Source organism: Ambystoma mexicanum, chromosome 5q (assembly GCF_040938575.1).
Source record: "Ambystoma mexicanum isolate Mex_15411 chromosome 5q, UKY_AmexF1_1, whole genome shotgun sequence".
Classification (NCBI taxonomy): domain Eukaryota; kingdom Metazoa; phylum Chordata; class Amphibia; order Caudata; family Ambystomatidae; genus Ambystoma; species Ambystoma mexicanum.
The window spans coordinates 864,524,174-864,552,137 of NC_090933.1; the positions used below are offsets into that span (position 1 = coordinate 864,524,174).

Here is a 27,964-nt window from a genome sequence, read left to right on the forward strand (position 1 = left end):
AAGAAACCATAGTCTTATCAGACTGAGATGACCAGACATTAGTTACAATTGTGTGAAAGAATGAAACTCCTGTTCAGAAGGCAAGGGCGAAAACAAGGAAGACGTCAGAGGTCTACTAAAAAATATTTTAAATACACTAGGGCTCAAAATTTGTGGTCTTCAATCACGTGAATGGATGGAACTGGACAAACATGACAAACCACACCTACGCAGAGAGGCAGAGCGTGCCTCTACTCCTCTGTATTCTCCACAGCAAGGAACATTTCCAAGGCCAAGTTCAAAGCCTTAATTGACGGGCAGACGACTAAGGTGATGAGAGGATATGCTAATTGGTGGGACGCTATGGTTATGACCAGCTCACCAGCACCTGGAAGTCCAGCCTCTGTGCTGCCAACATGGGTGGAAAAGTACTGACAGATGTAAGAGTGCCAACCAATTGCAGGGGGCCGCATGAAGAGCCCTATAGTTTGTGTAACCAATAGGATGTCGTGTACTTAGTGATTTTCATAGTGACCCGTTTGAGGGGAGGGTTTAGCTGCCCTACCTGATGTTAAGGAGCCTATCACTTTAGACTAGTATGAAACGTATACTTAGATGTTCCCTCTAAGCCCATCACATTTGCCACTAGGTTTCTGTAGTTTGCCACGTACGATGACAGTGCGTAAGTTAACGTCATCAATGACAAGTTTTTACTATAAATATGATGTTTTTTCTGAAGCAAATTGAGAAACCATGCTATGAGACGTCCGTTGATGTCCATTGTACTCCCCGTTTTAGACAATTGATATTAAAAAGGTTAACTTTTGCCAACTTCGAGTCGTTTTGGTTATTGACGTTTGAGATAAATGGGGATGCAGATACAGAAATTATTGCTACCTCGTCTTAAAGGGCTGGGTCGGCTGTCCCGGTTCAATCCTGCTCTTCCCTTGTGGGTGCTTGGTGTGCTTCTTCACAACCTTTGGTTGTTGGTGCAGGAAAAAAATGGGGAAGACAAAAAAAAAAATACACTCTCCTTTAAGGCTGGTTAATTTGCCAAGACGCCTCACGCCCAGTCACAGCCCACAGGCCCTAGGCTTTCTGGGCCGAGCTCAGAGGTGGGGGGTCCGGTTCAGGACCCTGATATTAAAGAGATCCTACTGCAGCTTAAGGCCAAAATAGGTGGGCTAGACTCCAAGCGCAACTCTCGCAGCTAAGGTGCATCTGCTTCAGCACCACCTGGAGAAACATGGTGATCGCTTGGATGAGGTGGAGCACAGTGTCTCAGGTCTCGAGGATGGGACTTCGTTGGTGACCAGGGTGTCTGCGTTGGAGGCTCAAATAAGATGGTCTCATCCACGAATGAGGACCTGGAAGGGCCAGCTCGCAGGACTAATATTAGGGTGGTCGAGACCAGATAACGCCAGGGCCAATCCAGGATAGAGGACTTTGTGGAAACATTGTTAGACGACCTTGGCACTGAAGAGCTGTTCACCCAGTTTGTAGTTGAGGGCGCATTCCAGCAGCGTGGACGGGGGCACCCCCTTGCCCCATTATAGCACGCCTCCTCAACTTTAGGGATTGCGTCACCATCCTTTGCTTGGCACGACAGAAAGGGGAATTACACTTCGATGGAGAAGTTCAAGGCTGACTGACAATGACGTTCAGTATTCAATGCTTTTTCCAGAGAAGCTCTGGGTCCAGTGTAAATGAAAGACTAATTTCTTTAAGGCGCTGGAATCTGCAAGCTCCTTTTTGGACAGGATTGATAAGGTGGCATGACAAAATGACCAGCGCCCCAGGATTGGAGTCGGAAACCGCAGCCTGGAGGGCCAAATAGACCCCGGAATGTCCAGCAGCTCTGTTTCTAAGTGATGGTGAGCACGGCACCTGTCTTGTTGTTGCACTATAAGGATTCCTTTTCCTGATGGCTGGAGTTACTTAGTTAGCAGCTCTACTCTTCCTTATTGCTTGGTTTCTTGTCCATCCTATTTGGAGAGGTTGGTCTGAGCTTGGTTGGGCAATGGCAACCTGAGCGCAGCATTTATCCTCAAGTGATAATAGGGTTGGGCTTGGGGGGGGGGGGAGGACCCTGTCCTGGAGGGGGTGACAGCCCCGATCAATTCTTTTGGGCCAGTTACAATTCATCATAATAACAAGGTAAGAACATTATGAGAAAGTCTAATACTTAGGAACATCAAAAATAAACAAAGCACAGGCAACAGTTACATGTCATCATAAAGCAAAGTAGTATGACAACGCTAAGTCCAAGACCTAGGAACAGCAGATGCAGAGGCTAGTGATCAGTAGTTTTAAGCCAGTTGATGCAGCTATGTCTAAAGCTCTGGTATGATAGTGGAACATTCTTTGATTGGGTGATGGTCAATTTGGCCGCATGCCCGGTGCCACTATATTGTGAGGTGGGAATATTAATACGACATTGGACCCTGCTTGTGATAGAGCTGGTGGGGGTGGTGGTTCCCAATCTAGGGCAAGAAGACGGATTATGAATATCTGAAGTCTATGACTTGATAGATGCATGGAGGATACAGCACTGGATTGATCGCGATTACACATTTCACTCATGGTACATGGGTCTAGTTCCAGACTGGATTATCTACTCGTGTCCCATAGTGGGGGAATTGCCCTGGGTGGGTGTCAGATTCTCCCCAGTACTTTATTCCAACCACTCCTCAGTTCCCCTGGATTGTGATGCGACTAATGGGTCAATGGGAAGGAGAGCCTGGCATTTTAAATTTGAGGCCCTGGCAGATATGGTTTTTCAACAAGAACTCCAGGACGAAATTGAAGCATTTTATTTTTTGGAATGTGGGTTTGGTCACCTCACCTGGAGTGCTCTGGGAATGTTTTAAGTGTTGCATTAGAGGAATTTGTTTGGCTAAAGAAAATGGGATTCTCTGTACGGTCAGGGATGATTTGGCAGGTAATGAAATCAAACTGAAAGAACTGGAGGTCGAGTATGCCTCATCGGCTGACCCCAAAGTCTTGGCAGGGCTACGGCTGGAGCTGGATAGCTTATATGCCAATGCACAAAGAGTAAATATTTGGGCCAGGGCCAGGGCCATGGCCATGGGGTGAGACAATACAGGGAAGGGCAAAAGCCTGGGGTGCGATTGGCCAGGTTGCTGGGAAGAGGCTGCCATATATCGAGGTGATCAGAGATCCCATTGGGACTCCCTTGTACGCGGAGAAGGATATTGCAACAACATTCCGGCCTTCTATGGTAGTCTCTATGCCTCCAAGAATGTGCAAGAGACAATATCTGGACGATATAGAACAGTACTGGTTGGACCAGTCTCTTAGAGAGGCTCTTAACAGGGAGGTGATGCTGGAGGAAGTGCTAGCGGTTATTAGGAGACTACCTGGATGAAGAGCTCTGGGCTCAGATGGCCTATCTGGGGAGTTTTATGAAGCGTATGCCTCTTTTCTTGCCCCTATGCTTTTACAGGTATATTCTGAAGCAGCTGCAATAGTGTCTTTGCCCCCCCCCTGATTGCACAAAGCTACTATTACTTTGTTACACAAGAGAAGCCACCGAGGACTGTGCCTCGTACCAGCCGGTCTCCTTAATAAATGCCAATAAGAATTTTGCCAAAATAATGGCCAATCGGATCCACCCTTTGTTGCCTGGACTGGTGCTGGCGGATCAGGTTTTATAGCAAGGCGGAACAAGAAGTACGACCTGCGCAGATTTCTCCGGATCCTAACTGGGCTAGAATCTGAGGCTCAGGCAGTGGCAGTGTTGCTGGAAGCTGAAAAGGCATTAGGCTCAGTCGAAACGCCCTATCTTTTTGCTGTTCTCCGTAAACTGGGCTTGGGAAACAGGTTAATCTCTTTGGTATTGCTTCTCTATAATGGTCTGCAAGACTGGATCATGGTGGGACGACTCTAATCCGAGACCTTGGAGATGGGTCAAGACAGGGGTGCCCACCATCCCAGCTCCTTTTTGCTCTTGTAATGGAACCTTAGGCGGCCTTGTTGAGGCAACAGCATATATTTCAAGGTTTAGAACTGGGTCCACATAGGTTGATGGTTTCTCTCTACGCTGACGACGTGGTCTTATTTCTTGAGGATCCCATTCATATCTCTGCGCCAGGTGCTGAAATTTGGGGGATATTCTGGGTTGTGGATTAATTACAGTAAATCTGCGGTTTTCCCATTCATTAGCGGGAACGTGGCATTCAAAGACAATTTTGGGCCTCTCTGGGAGTCTGACAGTACTCGCTATTTGGAAGTGGTGGTTTTGCGAGACCCGACCATATTGTTCCGTGAGAATTATAGTTGGGCTAATAGCTCTCTTCAGGATCTGGTGACGAAGTGGCGTACCCACCCTCTTACTCTAATGGGTAGCGCCTCTACTTGTTTCTTAATATCCCTTTATTTCTCTCACCAGGCTTCTTTCCCATTTACGGGGCATCATTATTAATTTAAACGGGGCTGAGAAACGGGCCAGGGTGGCACACACTACGTGGACACAATCATATGTTAGGGGGGAGGGGTCTCGCATTACCGGATTTGGAACAATACTACTGGGCGGCACAGGCACACTATTTAGCGTTTTAGTACACCACACAATTAATTTGTCTGCATGTTCAGGTGGAGAGGGTGTTGGTGGTCCCTAATCTCTTGCGGTTGGTCATTTTAGGAGCCCCCAGAGCTGTGGCGGGCTCTACACACGTGATGAAGGTTATCTGTGTGGTTTGGCACAAAGTAGCTCAATTGATGGGTGTAGATACTGTATATTCACCGCGGCTCCCCGTTTAATAGGTTAATGGTCTGGCAAAAACTAGTGAAAGGGCCTATCTTGCAATGGGTGGACAGGCCTGGAATTCAAACATTTGGGGGATTATTTTGCGGTATGTTCATTACATTGCAACATGCAAAGAATAGAGGGGTGACCACCGCGCTTGACGTGTTCATGTACTTCCGGGTGCAGAATATTTTGAGGGCTGCATTTCCCTCGTTCCAAAATTAGCCAACTAAGTGGGCGCTGCTACACTGGCTCATACATCGGCAGAGGGAGGGTCGTTGGGTCTTGCGACTGTACTCTGCTTTTATGTTGGACATCCTGTGGGAGGGCTACGCACCCAGATAGCGATGGATCGAAGTTTTGGGACGGGACATTCGGAATGATATTTGGAAATGTGTGAAATCTAAAACCCGCAAGGTGTCCCTAAATACTAGGCTTAAATTGATTTGTTTCAACTTTATGCATCAAACATAACACACCCCGGTAAAACCTCATAAGCGCTTCCCGGGCACCCCAGGTAATTGTGCTCGTTGCAGCTCTAGCCCGCCGATTTTATGCATCTGGCATGGAATTTTGTTTTGTTGAAGAAACAAAGAAACAATACAAAAAGAAAAAAGTTTGAGAAGACCAACCAAAACTAAATGTGCAGGATGTACATTCTGTCAGGCTTGGCCATCACAATGGTAGTGTAGCTCTTAGTTGGCGAGTGAGCTGGTACGAACGTAAACAATAAAAGGAGCTACACACAGTACATATATTTTTTGGAAAGCTAGTCTCAAAAATACTGTTGCTAGTGCATACATTGCTTGGCATCCTTATTTTCCTTATCAAATAGTATTGGTGCCTTCTTTGCATCATGAATGACAGAATTACCTTTATGTAGAGCAATATACACAGCGAAGTCAGTCAGCCAATGTTGTATTTCATCAGCGGTTAATTGCTCAATGTGCTGGAACCTTCCTTCCCCATAATCACCAAAAAAAAACATACTCGCTCCAGCAACATTTTTACAACTTCCAGCATGATTGACATCCACATATCCAACCTTGTCATGATCACCTACACCATGGGAAAAATAAATGTTAAGTGTTGTATGGTCACTGAAAAAAATTGTTGCAGGCACGGGAGGGATACAATCATTACTGGCAACAAAAAAGAAAATCTAGTCCTAAGTGGCTCCCCGCCCCCACCACAAGCCCAGGTATAATTGCCAGGGCAGTCTCCCATGGTGCAACCATTTAACATGACCAGGCCTTACTCATTTAGGAAGTTCAACCATTTTCCCCCCCATCTATTTGCAGTGTTCTGGACCATAATACTTTTGCTCTTAACATTTCCACTTTCAATAAATTAATTGGCACAAATAGTAGGTATTTAGAGCTAACAAAACCAAATCACCATTCTCTCCCACTATTCAATCAGTCAATAATTCGGAGATGCTATCAAAAAGTGCTTCCATAAGGGTTCCGCCCTGGAGGGAGTGGAGGGGGCGGGGGCAGGGGGGACCGCAAATGTTCACTAAAATTCCATGACCGCGGACCAAACCACAAATCCTGATTCAATAGACAGAATATTATCTTCATAATGTGAGGTTTTAATTCTGTCAGCAGTCAAGGAATGCTTCACTTCACAAGTTCAATTGTGTTGCGTCTTACTTTGGTTCTATTCAGTGTACAGTTTCCTGGCACTAGTTGCATGCTATAGAACTACAATTCCCTCGATTTTTGCAGTATTCGCAACCTTTTATTACGAGGTCAGGCGTGTTGAAGCCGGTTTGTGCTCCTTCGTGAGTGGTGAGTATTACGAAGCGCTTTACTCTCCTGTTAGAAATTCAGAAGATTAAACTACTCATTTATCATATTTACCTGCACTTATTCAAGCCAATTAGTGAGGATGTCCTGCAGGGATCTGATTTCTCAGATCCAACAGCACTGTAAGGCTAGACTAGACTCAGCCTTGATAGATTGTACATCACGGGGTAAATTGACCCACAATGTCGCTCTGCAGCCAGATCTCTTGGCTAAGGCATCAAACCAAAATGCTGGCTGATTGTTTAAAAACAAAAAGGTAATGGATACTGATAACTCTCCAAATCATGGTGATCAGTCGCCATGGTGTAGGAATCAGTTATTACGGGATACCTGGTCAGTCTAGAAATCTAATTTGAGACCGCAAACGCATTTTGGTGGCCGTGGGCCAACCGTCTCATGCACGATACAACAGAATATAGGTTTTCGAGTTTTCCAATGAACGTCCATTTTGATGTAACAAGAATCGTCATTTTGTTTTTTCTAACCATTGCTCATTGCTTTCTGTTCCTATTGCTTCGCAGTATATTTTCCACTTACACTGCTCGACTGTGGAACATTGTTGTCTGTATATGAAAAGGACAAGGCCACAGGGCCGAGAGGATAACAAGAGTTTCGCTGAAACACAAACATAGGCAGCGCCAGGAAGAATGCCCGGCTCCCTCCTTAATGTAGCCTTGAAGCAGAGCTGCATGGCATTTAATCATTTCACAGCTGCCAGCCAGTCTCGTTATATGGTAGAATATGTTAGAATAATACCGCTAAAGGCTTGAATTATGCTTTTCTAACAGCCCCCCTTTGCTGAGCCCGCTAAGAGCATGTCGGCTCCCAGGACACGAATAGCACCTGATAGATAGCAAGGTCCGGAATGCAACTCCCCCCTGTATGTAGTTTGCTTCCAAGAACAGAAGCGCTGTGTTCTATTCAATAACCGAAAGATGCCTACGCACTCACAAATTGCAAATTGTTACTAGAATAGATGTTTGAAGGTGTCATAGTAGTCGGAGATGTCCATCACACCAAGTTCAAAGAAACCCAATGAAGAGGGGTGTTATACAGGTCATAGCTGATTGTTTGATATGCATTTTGTATATATGTAAATGATGTACGTAATTCACTCTCTTGCGTCCCTCGAGGTCTAGAGATGCACGTCGCGGGGAGTGAGACCGAGTTGGCCAACTGAGACTTTTGCTTTGCAATAAAACCCTAGCTTTGGGAATACAACCTCGTGTCTGGCGTCTCTATCGTGTGTGGTGACCCGCCTTGTTTCCATAGACGTCAGGGTCCCCTGGGGGCCCCTTTCAACCTCACTGATATTAAAGACAGTACTACTGAATACTCGTTCACTTGTATGTCATGCTGTGGAATTATCTGACTTTTAATGGAAGTCAAGTATAGATATTGTTGTCATAACAAACTTGGCTACAGGAAGCCAACCTACATGCTGCACAAACTGCTACCCCTGTTGGGTATATAATCCTGCATTCAGATCGTGTGGGCCACAGAGGAGGGGGCGTGGCAATATTTTTTTGGTTGAGATTCTTAATATTTTATTATCAAACACCCCAGTATTGGATTCTTGTGACGCTATGTTGGTAAAAATGAATTCCACAACCACACTCTAGCTTTATACTTCATCGCCCTCCAATATTAACCGCCAACTAGCCTTTCTAGGGTCTGCTATTAAACTTCAGTCACCATAGTTCTTGGAGACTTTGATCATACGCCTATAAATTAATCAGACCAATCTGCAATCTCATTTTTGAACATTCTGGATGGTCTTGGATTGAAACATATAGAAATGGCTACACCCTGTGGGGGGAATATTCTTGACTGGATTTTAACCAAAAATCAGGACATCTCGCTAATTGATATCCAAAAATGTATATGTTAGATAAATTCCTTCTGCAGTTCGATATTCAACTGCCAAGCTCTTTAACCAAAGCTTGTTGAGCTGGTGTTAAACCTTTTCTTTCCAGCAGTACTCAAAAAAAAAAAAAAGTTACACGCCAGGCCTTTGAAGCTATTGCTACTCCCCAGCTAATTCCTCTTCAGTAAAATATACCGCTCGAGTCTCTCATTGATCAGTTTCGGACTATCACCAACGACGCCTTTGGTATGCTGGCGCCTTTACGTTTAATGCTTAAAAAATATAATTTAGTGGTTTCCTCTGAAGTTTTGGAAGCCAGGACGGTTAAACTTATGGCTGAGCAGAGCAGGAGAAAAAAAATATGTCAGACTCCACTCTTGAAACCTATAAAGTTGCAGCTAAAAGTTATATAGAAGATAATCATTTAAGACAAAAAAAAACTAGATGAAAGTATTAGGGGAGCTAGAGTTATTCTCTATTCTGCATGAGTTAAAGTGTACAGTAAATGAATCGCATGTTAGTGACAATTGGTGTCAAGAAATTCACAATGGGTTTATATAGAAAATAAATCCGCATCGATCCTGCATTGCAGACTATTAAAAAGTTAACAGATTCAGAAAGTGGGATTACTGATTTGGGTGCAAGGCTGATCCTTGATGCTCGTTCATTAGCTTTTAAACAAGTTTCGGATAGTGATGTTTTAAAGATTGTGCAGACGATGAAGCCCACTTCCTGTAAAAGGAGAGGTTCTTCCTGCCTCATGTTTTAAAGAGTTTTTATCATTTTTGTTTCCTCGGTTACAACCTTCATAAACAGTTCCTTTCAGGAAGGTTGTGTTCCAGAATGTATTAAAGAATCATGGCTATCGCCTTTGTTAAAACAGGACAACCTTGAGCTTATTGACCTTGCTAGTTAGACCTATGACAAATGTCCCTTACTTGCTGAAGATCATTGATAAAGTGGCATGCAATCAGTAAAGTTACATTGAGCAACAGGGAATTCTTGCCACAGGACAATCCGGATTTCAAACGAAGTACGGTACGGAAACTGCGCTTCTCGACTTGAAGTCTAATATAGTCAAAATAAGAGATAAGGGTGGTTTAGCATTGTTCCTGCTGCTCGGCCTGTCCGCCACATTTCATTTGGTGTATCATGAAATGTTGGCAGACAAGTTAGTCGATATTGGCAAATGCTCATATTTAGCAGCCAAATGGTTAAAATCTTCAAAAGTGGTCAAGGATGATCACTAGTCACAGCAAGTTCCACCTAAGAGTGGTGTCCCGCAGGGCTCCTGCTTGTCACCCATTGTTGGACAATGTTTATTCAAGACCATTGTGTGATCTCCTGAATGGTCAGGGTGTAAAGTTTGCAAATTATGCGGATGACACCCAGGTCATCCTGGTGTTACCTGGGTCATATATTGAAGATCTGGCCAAGGTAAATGAGGTCTTTGGTGCCTTTAAAATATGGATGGCTAGGAATTCACTTGCTCTAAATGATAAAAAGACTGAGATTTTGATCTTGGGCACTGATTCCAAACTGAAAAAACTTGACCACCAATACAGTGCATTTATGATTGAAGGTAACATGATCCAGGTTTCCGAACATGTAAAAACCTTTTTTTTTTTAATCTTCAAGAAGCATGTTTCATATCTAATCTCTTGTTGTGACTATAGGACTCATCTGCTTTGGCAGATTGAGACTTAACCATCAGAAAAAAACAGAGCATTGATTGCAGCCGCTACGAACACAAATATTGTAATAGTCTTTTGGTTGGGACAACTCAAAGCACCATTAAAGGGATAGTTCACTCTAAAATATTATTGGCTAAAAAGATGCCCATGATCAAAAATATATATAAAAACAATGTTTAAACAAAGTCCCTATGTAAAGTTTTGAGCAAATGAGGCTCAAACTCAAAAATTTCAAGCACTAGGAGGCACCCTGGGTGGCTTTTGCTTCATGAATGCAGGCAGGAAGGTTGCATGTAGTTAACTGCTTATTTTTTTTTCTTATCTAAGCACTGCAAATATCTAAATATAACCTTGTTGCATTTATAAAAGCTGCGTTTTTTTTTTTTTGCAAGTTTACCGGGCTCCCGCGTGCAGGAGGAGCCCGGGAAACTTGGAAAGAAAACCACAGAATTTATAACGTATTTATGTTTGCGGTGGCTTCAGCTTTGAGTCTCCTGCGGGGAAGGAATGAGTGCAAGGGGGAGAAGGAATGACAGTTCAAGGGGGGCGAAAGAGTGTGCTTGTTTTACCCTTGATGGCAAGCAAAAAAATCCATATCACAGTAAGAAAGTATATGCAGACTGCCACTAATTAGTAGTGCCAGTATACATATACTTTCCTAATGTCGCATTGCATTTTTCACTTGGCATCAAGGGTAAAACAATATATGGGTGTCATGGCCACTAGACAAGGGCCCATGTTTTTGCCACCTACAGGGTCCAAATGGACCCAGTCCTGGCGCCTCTGGCACCAGGCTCATGCAAAAGTGTGCTTTGCACACTTTGTGCCTAAGGCATGTGCATCCAGGCCGGGCATGGCCATAGGAGAATATTGGGGAACATGTGCAAGAACCTCTGGGAGTGGCAAGGTGGAGCCACAAGGTGGGGACAAAGGGAGGGGCCGGGGCCAGCCTATTTAAGGCCAACCCGCCTGACTATTGGCGCATCGCGTTAGTCTGCTTTCTGCAGCGTAACGCTTACTGCTGCCTGCAGAGTTCTTACCGGTTTTCCAGCTCATCACCTCGACGCGCATCCTCTGGGTGCTTTCGTGGGAACCTTGCTTTATAGATATGGGAGTCCTCAGAGGGACAGAATGGTTAAGGCTATGTTTAAGACGTGCATCTTCTCTCAGTAACCCAAGGATCTGGGAAGACGCCAAAGATTCACACTTTGTGTTGGGCCACCCTCAACACTGTTTTGCCCAGGTTCATCCCTCATTTCTAAAATCTCCCTCTAGGTACTGTATGTTTTTCCAACCTGACCCTTGAGCTACTAGCATTAAATAAAATCCCACCAAATTCAGAAAGTTGTGTCATCTTGTACCAATGCTCAACCTTCCTACATCATTCCAAGGGAAATGCTAAAAAATGTTGAGGTGTAGCAATGCGATCTTGTTGGAAGTCCAATATAGCACTACAGTGCAGTTGTGCACAAAAGGTTGAAAGGGGACATGGCTTGACCTGCGTTGAAGGGTGGCATATCTAACAGTTGCCAGGGCAATTTTATTTTTAAAAATGGGATTTGGCTCTTCCATGTCGCCTCTGCTTTTAATCTCTATATCAGATCCCTGGGCGATTTGATTCCGAATGGAGCACTTATTTTCCAAATTATGCCGATGGTCCACAGATCTTCATAAAATTAATCAGTGAATTAAGCTGTTGCAGCATAAAAAAGCAGAGCGTCTCATAACATTTAAAGACTGGATGGACAAAAACCCATTGACAATGAACCCAAATAAAAATAAGATCAAGACCATTAATGCCCTTCATAACCCAGCGCATTACACATCTTGGCCGGAATTGGTTAGTGACTCTCCCAGTTGATCCAAACCAGGTATGAACCTGGGTTTGATGATTGACTGCACTAGATCGTCCCCCGGGTTTCCCTGGTCATCAGGTCTGGCTTTTTTCCATCTCCAGAAACTTAAAACATATGTTGCCATTTCTTTCCCTACCTAAAAAGCCCACAGCCACAAATGCTTATTTGACTTTGTGGTTGTACTTAAAGGAATGGTTCGGTAAACATTTTTTATTGCCCCTACGGGTCGGCCATGTGTTTTTAAGCCTAAGTCCCTCGATTTTAGAAAAATTTCCTATGGACCTTACCAGAGTTCTCGTCCATTAAACGCACGCGAAAACAGGCATCAGGGAGCTGCCTTTTTGTGATAATCCTATCATTTCCCCCATCGCCCTGGCTGACCTGCTTTTGCGGCACTAAATCATATCCCCCACCCCTGAGCCTGTCAGCAGACGCGTACCGCCCATTTCACAACGCCAAAGCACGTCTCGTGTCAACATTCGCTGCGCTTCAGCTAATGACGTGTCACCATGTAAATGGCAGGATGCCTCTTTCCTCAATAAGTATAAACAGACCGTTTCACACACAGCAGCAGATTTTCGATTCCATTCCTCTCTCTGTGTTACTTTGACTATTCTGTGACTCGTTTCTGTGCCCTGGTCAGCTACCTTCGTTGCTTGTAGCCCGTGTGAACAGATACCAGTACCACCGCTATCAATTATTTTAGTTTGTTTAACATACAATGGCTACAATAATGCCCTACATGTACGAGCCCGAGTATACCGAGGAGGAACTACTGGAAAGGGAAACATGCAAAAACGATGGGTCTTCGGACGGCAGTTGGGAGGACGATTCAACAGCTGAAGAGCCTGGACCTAGTCGCATGGACGGTGTTTCCACCTGGTGCACATGCAATCGGTGCAAGCTAATGCCAACCGAGGACGAGAACTGCTGCTGCTGTGAAAACTCGGGATGCGTGGCCTACATTTCGGAAGGCGAGCCACGACCGCAATGCATCACCGAGCTGCCAGACTTCAGGGCAGCCTGCCTCACACGGTCCGTGTTGAGGATAATGATGGTGCTTATGCACGAACTTCGCGCAACTGTTAGTCCTCGTAATCCGAGTAACGAGTAAGTATACTCTGCTTGTCATGCCACTCCTATTTCATGGTCTTCTACTATATCCAAAATTACATATACATATCATTGTAACGCACAAAAGTCTTTCAATAGTGTGCAGTGTCTAGATAGCATTTGTCCAAGCAGAATGCCATTAGTTACAAGAATTGTCATTGACAACATTTATTAAACTTATCTTGGTCATTTAAAAACAGTTTGTTTCATTCCTTTTCACAGTTGGTACAGGCTGGTGGCCTATCGTTCCTTTACATGGTGGCTTGGACACCGCGTTCGAAGAGCGATACCCGCCTGTGCCGTTCGTGCCACAAGAAAAACGTTCGAGTGACAGCGGTCAGTACAGGGGATTTTCTCTCGCTGTGCTGCAACCTGAACTGCACAATGTGTAAAGTTTTGTATTTTTGCGTCATCAAAATAAGATACAAAATAAAACACCACATATATTTTAACAACGGTTGTTTCGATTGTTTAAATGAATCAAGTGTGTCTCCATTCAAGGATGGACGTCAGACATCTGTACTCCGAATGGGTGAAGGTCAGGTCGCTGTGAAGCAGGGTGGTCACTATCTAAGCTAACATAATATATTATTAATAATGCATGCACTTTCAGTCGGTTAGGTTTCTATAAAAGTCACACATATCTATACTATCAATTAACATTGGATTATACAGGCCTTGGGTCAAGGGTCTTGACCACTATAATACACTGTTTGAAGTGTGGGTCTGTGCTCACAAGAATCTCCGGTATGTGGCATTTGTTATTGATAGGCAACGATATACTGCAGTAGGGGTCTAATGTTAGTTGGGGATCTGCTAGGTGAGCATCATGGTGTGGTCAGTGTTCTGGCACATGAAGAGAATACCTTGCAGGCACAAAGAGTCAGAATGGCAGTAAGTTTCCACTGGCGAGGGTGCGTGGACAAGGACACGTTTGTGGAGATGAACGAGCCATGTGCTTGGTTCAGGCCGGTTCACATGCAGGACCGTGATCTCAGAGAGTGATGTGTTACATTTATTAGCTGTTGCAAATACCTCTGGAGTTTTCCAGTCAGAGTGGGAACGAGGCTGTGGGCCATGTGCTCTGCGTGCTGTACTATCGCAGTGAGGCCTGTCACCAAGATGGAGTGGAAAGGGGGTACAAAAATGGATGCCACGTGTCCTGCTCAGTGTTCCCATCTACGCGAATGTCATCCAAAGTTAACATCACATAAGGGCAAGGAGCGAACCCACTACTGGTGGCACTTGGTACGAGTTTCTACTGAGAAGTAAAGGATGAGAGGGACCTGATGGCCCCTCGCTCCCATACACTTGCCTGCACGCCAAAAGGCGTTTCGCACCCGGGGATGAGCGCTGGCATGGGGGGCTGTCACGGGCACAAACAGCCAAGGTGCCAAACAGCATGTACACTTCAAAAGGTATCCCACGCCCAGGGGCCATCGCTCACATGGTCTCCTCAGAACCAGTGTCTCCAGGAAGGCCTCCCCAGAGGCAGGCCGCCCCCCTGCAATCCACATAAGTGTGTCTCCATTCAGCAGTCTTCCTGTGCCTTATCTGCACGCCCCAGGCCCATCCATCCCACCCCCTCTATCAAAGGCGGTTCGCACCCGCGGATGAGCGCTGGCATGGGGGGCTGTCACGGGTGCAAACGGCCAAGGTGCCAAGCAGCATGCACACTTCAAAAGGTATCCCACGCCCAGGGGCCATCGCTCACATGGCCTTCTCAGACCCCGTGTCTCCAGGCAGGCCTCCCCCAAGGCAGGCCGCCCCCCTGCAATAAACATAATACCACGACATACACACGTCATTCATTCATTCACACACACACCCCTGTTTCTAATACTTTATAAACCACTTGATATATGTCTCATGAGAACATCTTTGTGCTTTGCAAGTCAACTCCTGAACCTTCTACCTGAGAAGCACTGAGATCTATGCTAATCTGCTCGTCGCCGTGGTATCTGTGACCTCTTCGAGCAAACTCGTCAGTGTGCTACCTGTGGCCATCTACCTGTTCTCCTGCAACATACTGCTCGGCCTGCTGAATCCAACTGTTTGTTGGTCAAGGTAAGGCCATGTATCCTAGTCATATTTCGGTCATTTTTACATTTCAATCTATTTGCTATTACAGTACCCAATAGAGCTGTGGTCATTGGTCTCATTGCTATTGACTGGAGTTTCAATTGTTATGCTATCAATAGATCTATTTATTTTCATCTGTGTCAATTGTCATCGAATGGCATCCTTCGGGGGTCCAGTCTATAATGTAAGCATGTTTCCTTTTCGTGCAAGACAGAACATCCAAGGGACGAGTCACATGTTCAGAGTTTAGTCACATAATTTAAAACATTTCTGTAACTTATGCAAATACTAAGCCGCACATGATGAACTGGTATGGTTCCGGCGACCAAAACAAACCTTGCATTGAACATGGTATGGTTCATTTACTTTATGACATTTTTATTCATCAAGGTTTCATAATAATCTTGATATTTAATTTTCAGAATGTTCAACAATGCCTGCCTGTTCGATTAGCGGTTGCCCTTCGAAGACCCATGCTAAATCTGAAGGCACTACAATGCATTTTTTCCCGAAAACGGTTGATCCAATAAGAGAATGGGTCAGACATTGCGGATATCCACTGGATGATCTGGAAAGTAGAGTCCAACAAGTCTTTGAGGACAAGAGGGGTGATCGATACCGCATCTGCAGCCGGCACTTTCCCCTCGAACATGTACACCACATCTTGGGTAACAAAGAACAAACGGCGAGCGACACGAAAATTGCTTGCAAACGCTATTCCCACTCTATTCGTCCACAATCCGCCACTGGTGAGTCAAGTGTCCGTTTTTAGCTTTAGGCCTTGCGGTAGTGTGTAGGTAGCAGAATGGATTCATTGATATTTTAGGTGTTGTTTCCAATTTGTAATACTTTTGACATTGATATGAGTGTATAGCTTTTTGAATAATGACATTTATCAATATATTATTCTTAGATTTCATAACGCACAAACAAAATCTATATATGGGCACAGGCAACTGTGCTATATTGCGCATTACTCGAATATTCTGTCTCCTTACATGGCAATTTTAAATATTGGCATTTCATTATCAAACAATTTACCATTACAACTTCTTGACTATCCCTTGAATCTGAAGCAAGAACATTATACTTCCGTCACGTGCTCACTGTTATCAACCACTTCTAGCGCGTATCAGGTAATCATACTTGGCTATTCCGCTACAGACTTGTTTTATGCATGTCAAGTAATAGTTTTTATGTATCGTGTGATTATTTTACCAATTGTTTGGTTAGTGCTGTCCAATTGATATACACCTTAGTTGTAGTCCCCTGGTGTTTGTTTTCAGTTATAATTAGTGTTATCCATACTAATGCAAGTACTGTCTTTTAGGGAGATGCTGAAGCATCCACCAAATTGACAACAGCCCTAGATGTTCTTCAACAGCACGAGGTATGGATACTGACAGCTCCATCGACCGTGATCATCAGGGCTGGAACACTTGCCGTTTGATTGTTCTACACCTTGTTTCATTTGTGGTTAGCCGTTGATATGTACCTGTGCGGTCGACCCCAAGCATGTGTTGCGTTTTCAATATTGTAATCCTTACTAATGCAAATACTACGTTTCAGGCATTTGTTGAATCGTCAACCCACGCAGTTGATGCGGAGCCTGACATTCAAGTAATTCCGGTGGAAGCGGGACCATGCGGATACAAATCGGCGCAACACCTTTCGGAAGTGCGCACCACATTGACAACAGCCCTAGATATTCTTCAGCAGCACGAGGTATGAATACTGACAGCTCCATCGAGCGTGATCATATAACGTGATTCCATTTGCTATACTTTCTTCCCTATTAACGCAAGTACTGTGTTTCAGGGAGACGATGGAGCTTCCACTACAATCACAAGATCCCATTTAGATGATGCAGATGTAAAGAAATCGGAGAAATAAGTCGATTTAATCTGATCATATTTAAATATTCCTTGATTCTTTTACACAATGCACCATTTATGGTCATCTCTTTAGATGTACCTGTGCCATCGACCCCAAATGTGTGTTATGTTTACAATATTGAAAACCATACTAACGCAAGTACTGTGTTTCAGGGAGCTGCTGATGCCTCCTCTTCAATACAATCATTCGTGGGAGTCCATGCAGAGCCAGAGGTATGGATACTGACAGCTCCATCAAACTAGGTCATCAGAGCTTGAATACTTGTCGTTTGATTGTTCCACACAATGTTTAAATCGGGTTTGGCTATTGAGATGTACATGTTTGTTCGTCCTCACATGTGTTTTATGCTAACAATATTTTGATACACAGTAATGAAAATACTATGTTTCAGGGAGTCGATGGAGCCTCATTCCGTGCCGTCTATGCAGATACAGAAAATATAGTCGTTGCAGTGCAAGAGGAAGGGGAGACATGCGGATACGTATCGGAGCAACAGCGTGCAGATGTTGAAGGTCGAGTCAAAAAAGTTGCAAAGAAAAGAAACAAAAATAAGGTTAGTTACAAACAATTCATAACTGTAGAATTTTTTTTGTGCTGGGGACTATTTTATGTTTTTTTCAAGTCAATTGTACTATACTTTATCTTGTGTTTAAACTGAACATCCCTTTTCCAATCCATCCTCTAGTTACCCGTGGGTGTCCGAACTATACATACACAGACAGTGAAGCGAATGAGAGATGTTGCTTGCCAAACCATTTACACTATGGAGGAACCATTAATTCAGACGCCGCGTGTTGAGACTAGAGATGCTCATGTCCAATGGCCAGAACATGAAATTAATGTGTCCGGAGAATCCAGTAAAGTTGTAAAGGACCATTGCTACAGTACGACCGCACCACCACAACAACATGATACTGGATGTATTGAAGATAGCTCTGAAGTATTCGCAGATCAATTTACACAATCTACACCTACCAAAAAAAAATTGCCACCAAAAAAGCTGTCGACATTGTTGTGTTCTCCCATCAATGTTGAAGTAGCAGATGTTGAAATGACAGAATGAACCAGCAGCAGCATTCACCGACACATCAGAATTTGATAGCAGCGATATTTCTTTCAAATGTGGTGAAATGTCCTCAACGTCACAGGCCGAAACAGCTTTGACGCAGGACGACAGTCTAATGAAAGAGGGCAAATACATAGTATTCGACAGTTGTTTGAAGGATATTATAAATATGCTGAAATGTGGGCATTCCGTCAGAGGGAAAGTATGTGGGACGCCATTGATTCATGTGACTCGTCAAAAACAAGGCAGTTACGTCACAATACATGCCGCCTGTAGATTACATCATACGTTCTCATGGTCTGCACAACCAATGCTGGGGAAACTGCCAGCAGGCAATCTATTAGTTAAAGTCTTTCTTTCAGTTTGTGGGACTCCCATTTCATTTAAAAAACGCAGTACTACAAATACCAACATGATTATCTGTTTCCGGCCATTAGTGATGCTTGGAAAAGTGAACAATTGTCTCTAGCAAGTACATTCGAAGGCAAATGATTCAAGCTAGCCGACGATGGACAGTGCGACAGCCCTGGATTTTCTGCCAAGTACTGCACCTACCACTTTCAGGACATGGATAGTAAGAAAATTGTGAGTTCGGTGGTTATGCAGGTAACACAATGGACATCCTCAGTGGCCATGGAGAAACTAGGATTTATAAAATCAGTGGAATATCTGCAATCGAGGGGAATGCACATCGACCTCATAGCCACGGACAGACATGTTTCAATTGCCAAGACAATGAGAGAGCAGTTCCCACATATTAAACATCAATTTGACGTATGGCATCTTGCTAAATCAATAAAAATCTCAGCTGCAGGGGAAAAAAAAAAAGGTTTGGAAAGTATTTCAGAGTGGTCCCAGTCTATCAGCAACCATCTTTGGTGGAGCTCCAAAACTTGTGAAGGGTCAGTGGAAATACTACTTGAAAAATGGCGGTCACTGATGCACCACTGTACCAACATGCACCGCTGGTCAGAAAACCTACATTTCCACCAATGTGAACATGGCCCTTTGTCCCCAGTGGAGGCACGGAAGAAGTGGTTGAATCCATCTTCACCAACACACAGCCATTGAGAAGATTGTTTCGATAAAACTCTATCAAGAGATTTGAGGGGACTGACAGAATTCTGTCACACAGGAGGTTTGGAGGTGTTCCACAATATGTGCCTAAAGTACAGGCCAAAGCGCTTGCATTTCAGCTTGCAGGGCATGAGACATAGGACTCTACTTGCCGTCTTGGCCCATAACGAGAATCTCGGCCGTGAACAATCTAGGACTACGGGTAATGTAAGGATGCCTCGCTACACCAAGGCCTTTTCAAAAAGTAGTAAGCAATGGGTGATCAAACCAATCTATGAGGAAATGGAGTTCGACTCTGTCAAAAGCCTTATTGTTGCTGTATTAGAGAAGCACAGATATGGAATTTTGAACATTTCTGTGCAGAGCACTGATCCATTGCCACCCAACATTGCCACTGTGCCATGCCCACCCAAAGGAGAGCTGGTTGTGAAGTACAAATCCCGGTTTAAATAATTGTAATATGATTGTCTTTTTGTAAATAAATGTTATTGTACAGTGTGCATACAAAGTACGCTAACCCTAACCCCTACCTTCACCATCCTGGGTGCCGAACAACCTGGGTGTCCTCTTTGAATTCTCGCTCTATTCACCTCATTTTGCTGACCTTGTCTATATGTGTATGTATATATTTTTGTTGATGTAACTAATTTTCGCAATCTCTTCTAAATGCTGGGCACTGTTAACCGAGGGGATGCTTGCGTATTGCAAATAAAACAAAAAATTTCACTTTCAACTCAACTCCTCGGGTACTTTTAATTTTTTGGGGAAGGTCAGGGAAAGTATAAAGTCTCAATAGTTATGGTTCTTTGGGGCTTCAAAGCTTGCAGACAACGAGGACAAAATTGGGGGCCTTAGAACGCGCTAAGCGAGCCGTTGCAGATGGGAGAGAAGCCAGTTCGCATTTGCACATTGAGGCGCACTACATAGATGGATTTGAAACTTCAAGTTCTCACAGATGGCTTTACTACGGGATGTTGCAAAGAAAGAATGTATGCTCATTTCTAGTGAAGGTCAGCGGCTTTGATTTTCAGCTCGCGCCCGAAGAGGCCCACAACTCGCACTGGCAGTATAAGGGTCTATTGTTTTTTTGACCTTGAGAGACAGGGACCATGGCGAAAGAACTTCATTTGAAGGGGGGTTGGGGGGGGGCAATAACGTAAGACGATAAGACAGAAAATTCTTAAACTAGACCGAGTTTCATGTTAGTTCAGTATACGAAAAATCGTTGTCAAGAGCACAGTGGGATTTACGGACTGCATTACACAGAGACACAATGGAAATTGCAAATATAATGTAAGTAACTCTTTAGATGCTTTTATACATAAATGAAGAATTAATGAATGGATGCATGAATAAATGAATGAATGAAGAGCTTTGAAAACGTTTGTGGGATTGTCCTTGTAGCGGGCACATGGGTATGCAGGTCCACATTCCACACGCACGTAGACAAAAAGTCGTTTCTCATTGTGTACTAACCTCGATTTATTTCGTTAGTTTTCGCATTGATTTTAAAGCCGAACATACTCCATTGCACTATCCTTGAAAGCAAATAGTTTCAGCTTGGCCGTAATAAATAAAACAGGTATATACTTCCCTTTTGCCACTGCCACCAGTTTCAGTCCCCGGCAGATGGTTTCAACCGCCAGCTGCAGCTTAATGTAAACAACTGCCCCATTCTGATGATCTTATGGGACGATCGCCAAGGGTCCATATGCCCTTACGCGGTACTAGCGGCTAGAAGCAACATATCAACCTTTACGCTGGCCTAGTGCCTACTTGATGGAACAGCCTTGCGGTTCAACGTGCGACAAAAGTGCTTCTTTGAACGAAAACCAACACCCTGTGTACCATAAAGGAACAGCGCGTGACTCACGATAAACTTTTATGGATTTGCGGATAGAGATAAAAGAAAATAAATAACTTTCGGAGTTCATATGGCAATTGCTGAATAATGTCAAATAAATGTACTTTACCAAATTTACTGTGTCGCTGTTTGATTTTAGAGTACAGTTTCATATTCCGAATTGTGGCGCGCTGTGTTGTGAGCTGATCTGTGTTGGTTTCCGGGTTCTGTGTGAAGTCACGTAGAAGACGACTGGGCGCGTTTGCCTACGCATCACAGAAACATCACGGAGAGAGGCAGGGAATATGAATGTTTCGATAAGGTCAGGCTCAGGGGCGGGGGATATGATTTAGTGCCGCAAAAGCAGGTCAGCCAGGGCGATGGGGGAAATGATAGGATTATCACAAAATGGCAGCTCCCTGATGCCTGTTTTCCCATGCGTTTAATGGACGAAAACTCGGATAAGGTCCATAGGAATTTTTTCTAAAATCGAGCGACTTAGGCTTAAAAACACATGGCTGACCCGTAGGGGCAATAACATTTTTTGACTGAACCATTCCTTTAATTAACAAGTCCTATACAGAGTGTATATAACCGCTACAAAATGGACAGTACGATAAAGTTTACATTACATCCAGAACAAGACTGCGCACATTATGCAACACAGCAGCCATTTTGGCTCTTTCATCAATGAAATTGTTAGCCCATATACTTGGCTCAAAGCACACCACAGCACAGTTTACACGCAAATAAACACTTGCCACAATTAGTCCACAAGCTTCACTTGAACACTGGGGAAATGGTAACCTAGCATCCTTTTAATTGTAAACCACTTGCTCGCAAAAATGGTTTCATCGCTCAACTCTCCTTTTCCTGCAAGGAAGGCCCCCAAGATTGATCCGATTTAAACAGAAAATGAGAATGCCAAGGAAAACAATTTATACAGGCGACTGATGAAGTAACAGGGGACTACTACATTTCCAGGAGCACTCAAAGATGAGGTAATTTTGAGATTGCAAATATGATCTCTCGTTATGCATCTGTACTCTTGTATACCTCTGTAAAGCGCTCCATTGCATCTCAAAGCTAGGTCCACGCTCAAATACCATAATAATCGCAATAACAGTGAAATAAATGTTACGTTCATAGGTTTTTCAAAGTATGATCATTGTAAACACTACAGGGAGTTTAACCACATGCGACCAGAATACGAAAACTCAGTCACATTAATTGGAATAATAGGTCAAAAATAGATTTTTTGCTGTTTCTTTGTTAACAGACCATAAGAAAAGTGTAAAGGCGAAAGCATGTAAAAAAAAATGTAAAGATTAGGTGTAAGAAGAATTGCAAAGTTTAAAACATAAGTACAAAGTAGAAAAACAGCCACAGAAAACGAAGAAATTGTCAAAAGGTGATGAAGAGAAAAGAAAAGGTAGTGGATAAGTTAATTGGTATGGTTTAGAATAGACACCAATTCCCCCGAGACATGTCAAGCATTCAGAGCGATGAGGGACAGAAACATGTATGGTTTGAAGTCGAATACACGATTATTTTAGGTGCATCTAAAGTCAAATATAGAAAGTGTGAAGATTATATTGCAACATCTACAGGTTCTCGCAACAAAATTACGCACAAGTCTTCAATTATTTTGTCTCACAATATAAATAAAACAATGTAGATATAGGGATATTGAAAGTACTTTTGCCAGATTGCTTATTACTGATGTATTCCTTTGTTTTATAGTTGAGGCTATTGTAACTCATGTCTAAAGTATACTTGTAACCCTGTGCAAATGCGCACAGATACCCTCGGGTTTGGCGCGCAATTACAAATCAATAAACAAAGAAAACAATGTGAATATAGGAACATTTTTGGTACTTTAGAGTTCTTTAAACTGTCATATTTGTGTATGTAAGTATAGGATAATTGAAAGAACTTCGATTTTCTGTAATTGGTAGACATGAATGGGGCACGTGATGTACTTTAATTTTGCAAATATATGTAAGACTTCAAGTTGAATTGATGTACTTTAAGAATTGTGTAAAGTAATTCATATATTTGATTTATAGGTCAGTTAATAAGAATTTAGAGCAACAAACAGTGGAGCTGCAAGGAAAAGGACAGAATTGTTGATATTAGCTGTGAACAGACAATTAATATAAACTCAATTGCTCACCTATATGAGTATTTTATTTGGAATTTATTAACAGCTTATATATTTGGGCGTAACAAGATCAAATGAAAACTACTGCGATTTCAAAATTCTCCAACTACATGCATGCATAGCTTAACAAAAAAATATGAGCACATCTCACCAGGGTTCCTTCACTTGCTGCCCTGAGAAAGAAGGTGTTGCTCAAGTGAACCCTCCATGATAATAAACTAACCATCCAATGGTTCAGAATTCCTCATCAATCAGACAGAAATTAAAGATCGTAATCTCATTGACTTTTGAGGGTCCCTACATTTTCAAAATCTAGAATGGTTAGAAGATCACGGGTTTACCAGGGTTCTGTCATCTGGGCTCCACTTCCATCACGTTTATGCTCTAAAACGGAAATTGGAGCGTTTTGGAAATACCTTAAGAGCTGGATAATTAGGATAGGATTGAATGTACTGGGAACTCTATTCTGCCCATTATCCTTTTATCTTTCGATAGAGCATTGACGCCTTTGGTGAAACGTGTGCTCTATAAAACCAAACAAAACAGAAATATATCGGCAAACAACATCTTAATTCATGTTCTTAACCAAGTAACAAGTGTCCTCCAAAGGTCCAGGTGCAATTGACACAAATAGTACAGCTATAAGTGCTGAGGCACTATGGAGACGGACTGGGAGAACGTGGCAGGATATGTCTGGATTCAGGTAAACTGCACTGCATTGAAAAATTTACTAGCAAGGTTGCACTTGCGATTAGATTATGCTCTGGCTTTGTGCTTCAGTAGATACCTCCCTGTGGTACTGTAAGTGTGTTCCCGTTCTGCAGGGCTCCCAGCTCAGGGAAATATAGAAAATGGGAAGGGGGTACTATTCATGCACCTATAACTGAAGAACAGCCAATAAGGGCTGTATTACAGTGAATAGTTCAATAAGAGGACCACCATGTTACTGTCCGTCAGTGTGAGCCATGAAACTGGTGATGGTTTTACTAGACTAGTAGAGTAAGATCATCAGTGGTTAGAATGTGGGGTACGGAGGACGACATATGCCAAATGTAAACTATGCAAATGAGCAATGGGGTTCTCGTACAGTTGAAAGGTTGAAGTTAAACATGCCCGTTGTAAGGCAACCCTTCATTGGTGTTGGTTGGTGACGTTTGGACTCCTTCATGCTTTACAATATCGCTCACTTTCAAAGAAACATTTGTCTTAACGGTCAAATGATAACCTACCTATTTGCTTCCGGTACTGCTCAATGGGAGCTCTTGATGTTGAGGTATCTTTTCTACCCATCCTGGAAACTAAAAAAAAAAAGAAAAAAAAAAATTGTGCTCAAATAAAACATGCAACGTGTTTGACAGATTTAAAGCACACATTAATTGCTTGGTCCTTATTTTTGGCTATGAAAAGATTCCATCAGGTCTTGCGAGTTGCAAGAACTCCTTTTTACATGCACTCCAAAGATTTGCGGTATGTTCAGTCAAACAAATGTAGTGTCACTTCCTTAGCAAGACGTCAGTGGAATCTGTTATGCATGGCCTGGCAGACCAGCACAAAGCAGCAATTTGTTTTCACAAAACCTCAACTTTGATCCCAATAAACAAAGATCGAAGAAGAAATAATAAGAACAAACGGTAGGGATGCTAATAATTTCCCTTGGACAAAAATTACAAAAAGCTGTGCAGAGATTCTTTGGGATTTTTCTACCACCTTCAAAATAAATCAAAATTCCAGCAGCTGGATGGGTCGTCAGGGAACGAAGCTCATGATGCAGCACTAATCAAAGTAATGAAAATACAATCAGAATTCATCATTACATTTCAATATCACACAACTTTGTTTTCTATCGCTGAAGTACTGCTAGAAAAGAAAAAAACTGATGTTGAATGCCAAATTCCAAAGGGCATATATGTTATACAATCAACCCTTACAATACACCACGGTGGAATAATAAGCAAAGTAATCGCGGCACTACATGTTATTTAAGGAGTAAAATGCCGTTCGGAATATAAAAAGAAATGCAGGTAGGGTTGTCGGCTATACTACTTGCGTTTTTATATATCAAGTGAAAGAACAGAAATCATTGATGCGACCCTAGCGATTCAACACACGCAGAACACTGGAGTCTCAGGTTCTACACGGCATTGCATTATCCTCTTCATCTCTAGACATACTCGCACATCTCTAGCCTTCATTTACTTAGTGAGCAAAGCAGTTATTTTTTTTTTTTTTATAAATCAGGTTCAGTGTGTTCAAGGCAATAGAACCTTTCCTCTTGATAGCCAGCTGAGACATTTCAAACCAGTGGCTAGTTGACCATGTTTAAGGCATTCCTAAATGTGCAATCAATAAGGCCTCCTTCATGTTTTACCGCTTCTTGGTGGCATGCTAGAAAACACACAAAGTGCATGGCATAGTTAATACCAAGTCTCTATGGATTTTCAGAAAACAACTTTTCTCAATAACTTTCAAACCGTTGCATGAACAAAATCTGAAAATATTCCACCTTTCTGAAAGCCTGTGCATGCTAAATTTCAGAATTGTACATTAACCATTCAAAGTTTAATAAATGCTTGCTCCAATCTCTTTTTGAACAGCTTTTAACATGGGGTTTTCCCACAAGAAATCTCAAAATGGTCTGCTTCGATTTTCAATTTTTAGCATGCACCTAAATTTCATCTGGCATTGGTGCACTGAATTATTTTGGGGGAAAATCGACTTGGCAAATTTTGTGATATTAACGATATAAAGTGTATCTATATATGAAGCATGCACCATGATGACCACATTTCTTTTCGAAATAAATAAGAACAATGTACAAACTGTTAACACCACAAGCAATGTCATGAACCACATGCCAACCATATGCATAGCAATCAATTCTGAGAAACAATTTAGGATTAATCTAGGACGCATGCTAAAAAATAATTACATTGTTGTAAACAAAACATACGAACAATGTATGCCAAACATAAAACCTACATGTGAACCATACGCATACACCCGGAGTACACAGTACAAGAACTCCACAAGCCATATAAGAAACCTATGTGAGGAAACAGGCATGAGACATGGACACAGGACTTATTGTTTTGGCGATAAACCTTTATTCCAAATGAAAAGGAGGTTGGAAAATGCCTCAGTGTTCCTACTCCAAGAGGTATTTTCCTACCCAACATAAAACCAAGGGTCTGTCCGATGTCAAGATGTCCAAAGCAAACCGTCTTGTGTCCAAAGTACTATTATGGCCCTCACATTCTAACAATTCTAACAAAATTAACTTGAAGGTGAAAAGGGTAATATCTTTTGCCTTGAGTAATGCATACATGTTCAAAACAAGGAAATGTGCAACTCCAACACAAAAAGTTGCAGAAGGATAGAGGTTTTTATCCCAGAGGGTGAATCCCTTGCCCTGGATTTCTCTTCAATCCGTGTTATACTTTCAAGAATATCAGTTCCTCAAGTTTCTCTTGATCAACAATATAATTGGTACACAAAACAACTTGTCGGTTAGTCTGTATCTTTGTAGGATACTCTCCTGCCAGGTTCTCACACTTACTGGGTGTATTTTAACTCCGCCTTTTGTCAGTCCTGCTGTATTCTTACCAGGACTTCCTTAGCCAATGTATCTTACACACTGTTCAACATTACCTTGCCTGTTATGCTTCCTTACCAGGACTTTCTTCAATCAATACTTTGACACCCTCAAACAGTCCGCTTCTCTAGATTCGGTCTGTGAGCAGGTTGGCTCCACAGACCTTGCACCAGCCCCACAGTCAAAAAACAAATCTAAAAGTACATATCCTACATGGGTAACTTTTTTGGAACAATAATTAAATGCACTGTTTATATACAAACCACTTTACAAAAAACATTTACTATAAATAAACATCAAATAAAACAAATGTTATATGTTTTTAATGTAGTGTTGCACAACCAACCGCTTTAAAACTTCAAATGCATTTAATAAGTAGTACGTTTATAAACCCCTTTTTTTAAAAGCCATCCCTTCAAACCAATAGTACGTTTATAAACCCCCTTTTTTTAAAGCCATCCCTTCAAACTACTTCCGATGCATCCTCCACATGTTATTGGAAAATCATTTTTCATTGTTTTGTGACATTTTAGAAAGAATATCAACAATTATACATAACAGGCTACTAATTCAAAACACATAAAGGGTATAACAGCAACAGGCCCATTAAACAGCAAATGCGAAAATGGAAATACCTCAAGGAAGGAGGGAGGAAAAGAAAAAATGGTTGGGGGAGCTAAACGTACACGTCATTAAAATCATCCCAAATGGATGCATACTTATCAAGTTGCCGATTATAATTTAACCCCTTAAGTGCCAAGGACGAGCTATCTCGTCCTTGACATTACCTCTGTGTTGCCAAGGATGAGATAGTTCATCCTTTTTGGCACGTCAGGATCACGCAAAACTGAAATCCAACCCCTGGGCTATGTAAGGAGGAGGTTCCTCCTCACAGCCCAGGGGTTGGATTTACTTCAGTTTTCACGTCAACATGCGTAAGGTAAGTTTCCTTCTTTTTCTCCTTTGATCTGCAGCACTATTGTGCCCGTCAGATCGAGGGAGGTGTCGTTGGAAAGGGGAGACTCTCCCCTTTCCAACTACATCTTTATTGAAGCATTGCTGGGCTCGGTTCAGGCACAGAGCGCTCAATCCGCGCCCAATAATGCCACTAGACCACCAGGTATCTGTCAAGTTTAAGAGGGCTGCTTACTATGTA

General features: G+C 42.7%; 1 protein-coding gene across 2 annotated transcripts in view; it reads right to left on the minus strand.

The window, feature by feature from the left end:
- TRIQK (triple QxxK/R motif containing) overlaps positions 1–27,964 on the minus strand; it is a 531,698-nt gene that overhangs the window by 346,240 nt on the left and 157,494 nt on the right. For both annotated transcript variants that reach the window (XM_069621348.1, XM_069621349.1), the window contains exon 2: positions 24,446–24,514. In XM_069621348.1, the coding sequence (XP_069477449.1) occupies positions 24,446–24,506 (61 nt within the window). In that variant the 5' untranslated portion in view covers positions 24,507–24,514. The remainder of the gene's footprint in view (positions 1–24,445; positions 24,515–27,964) is intronic.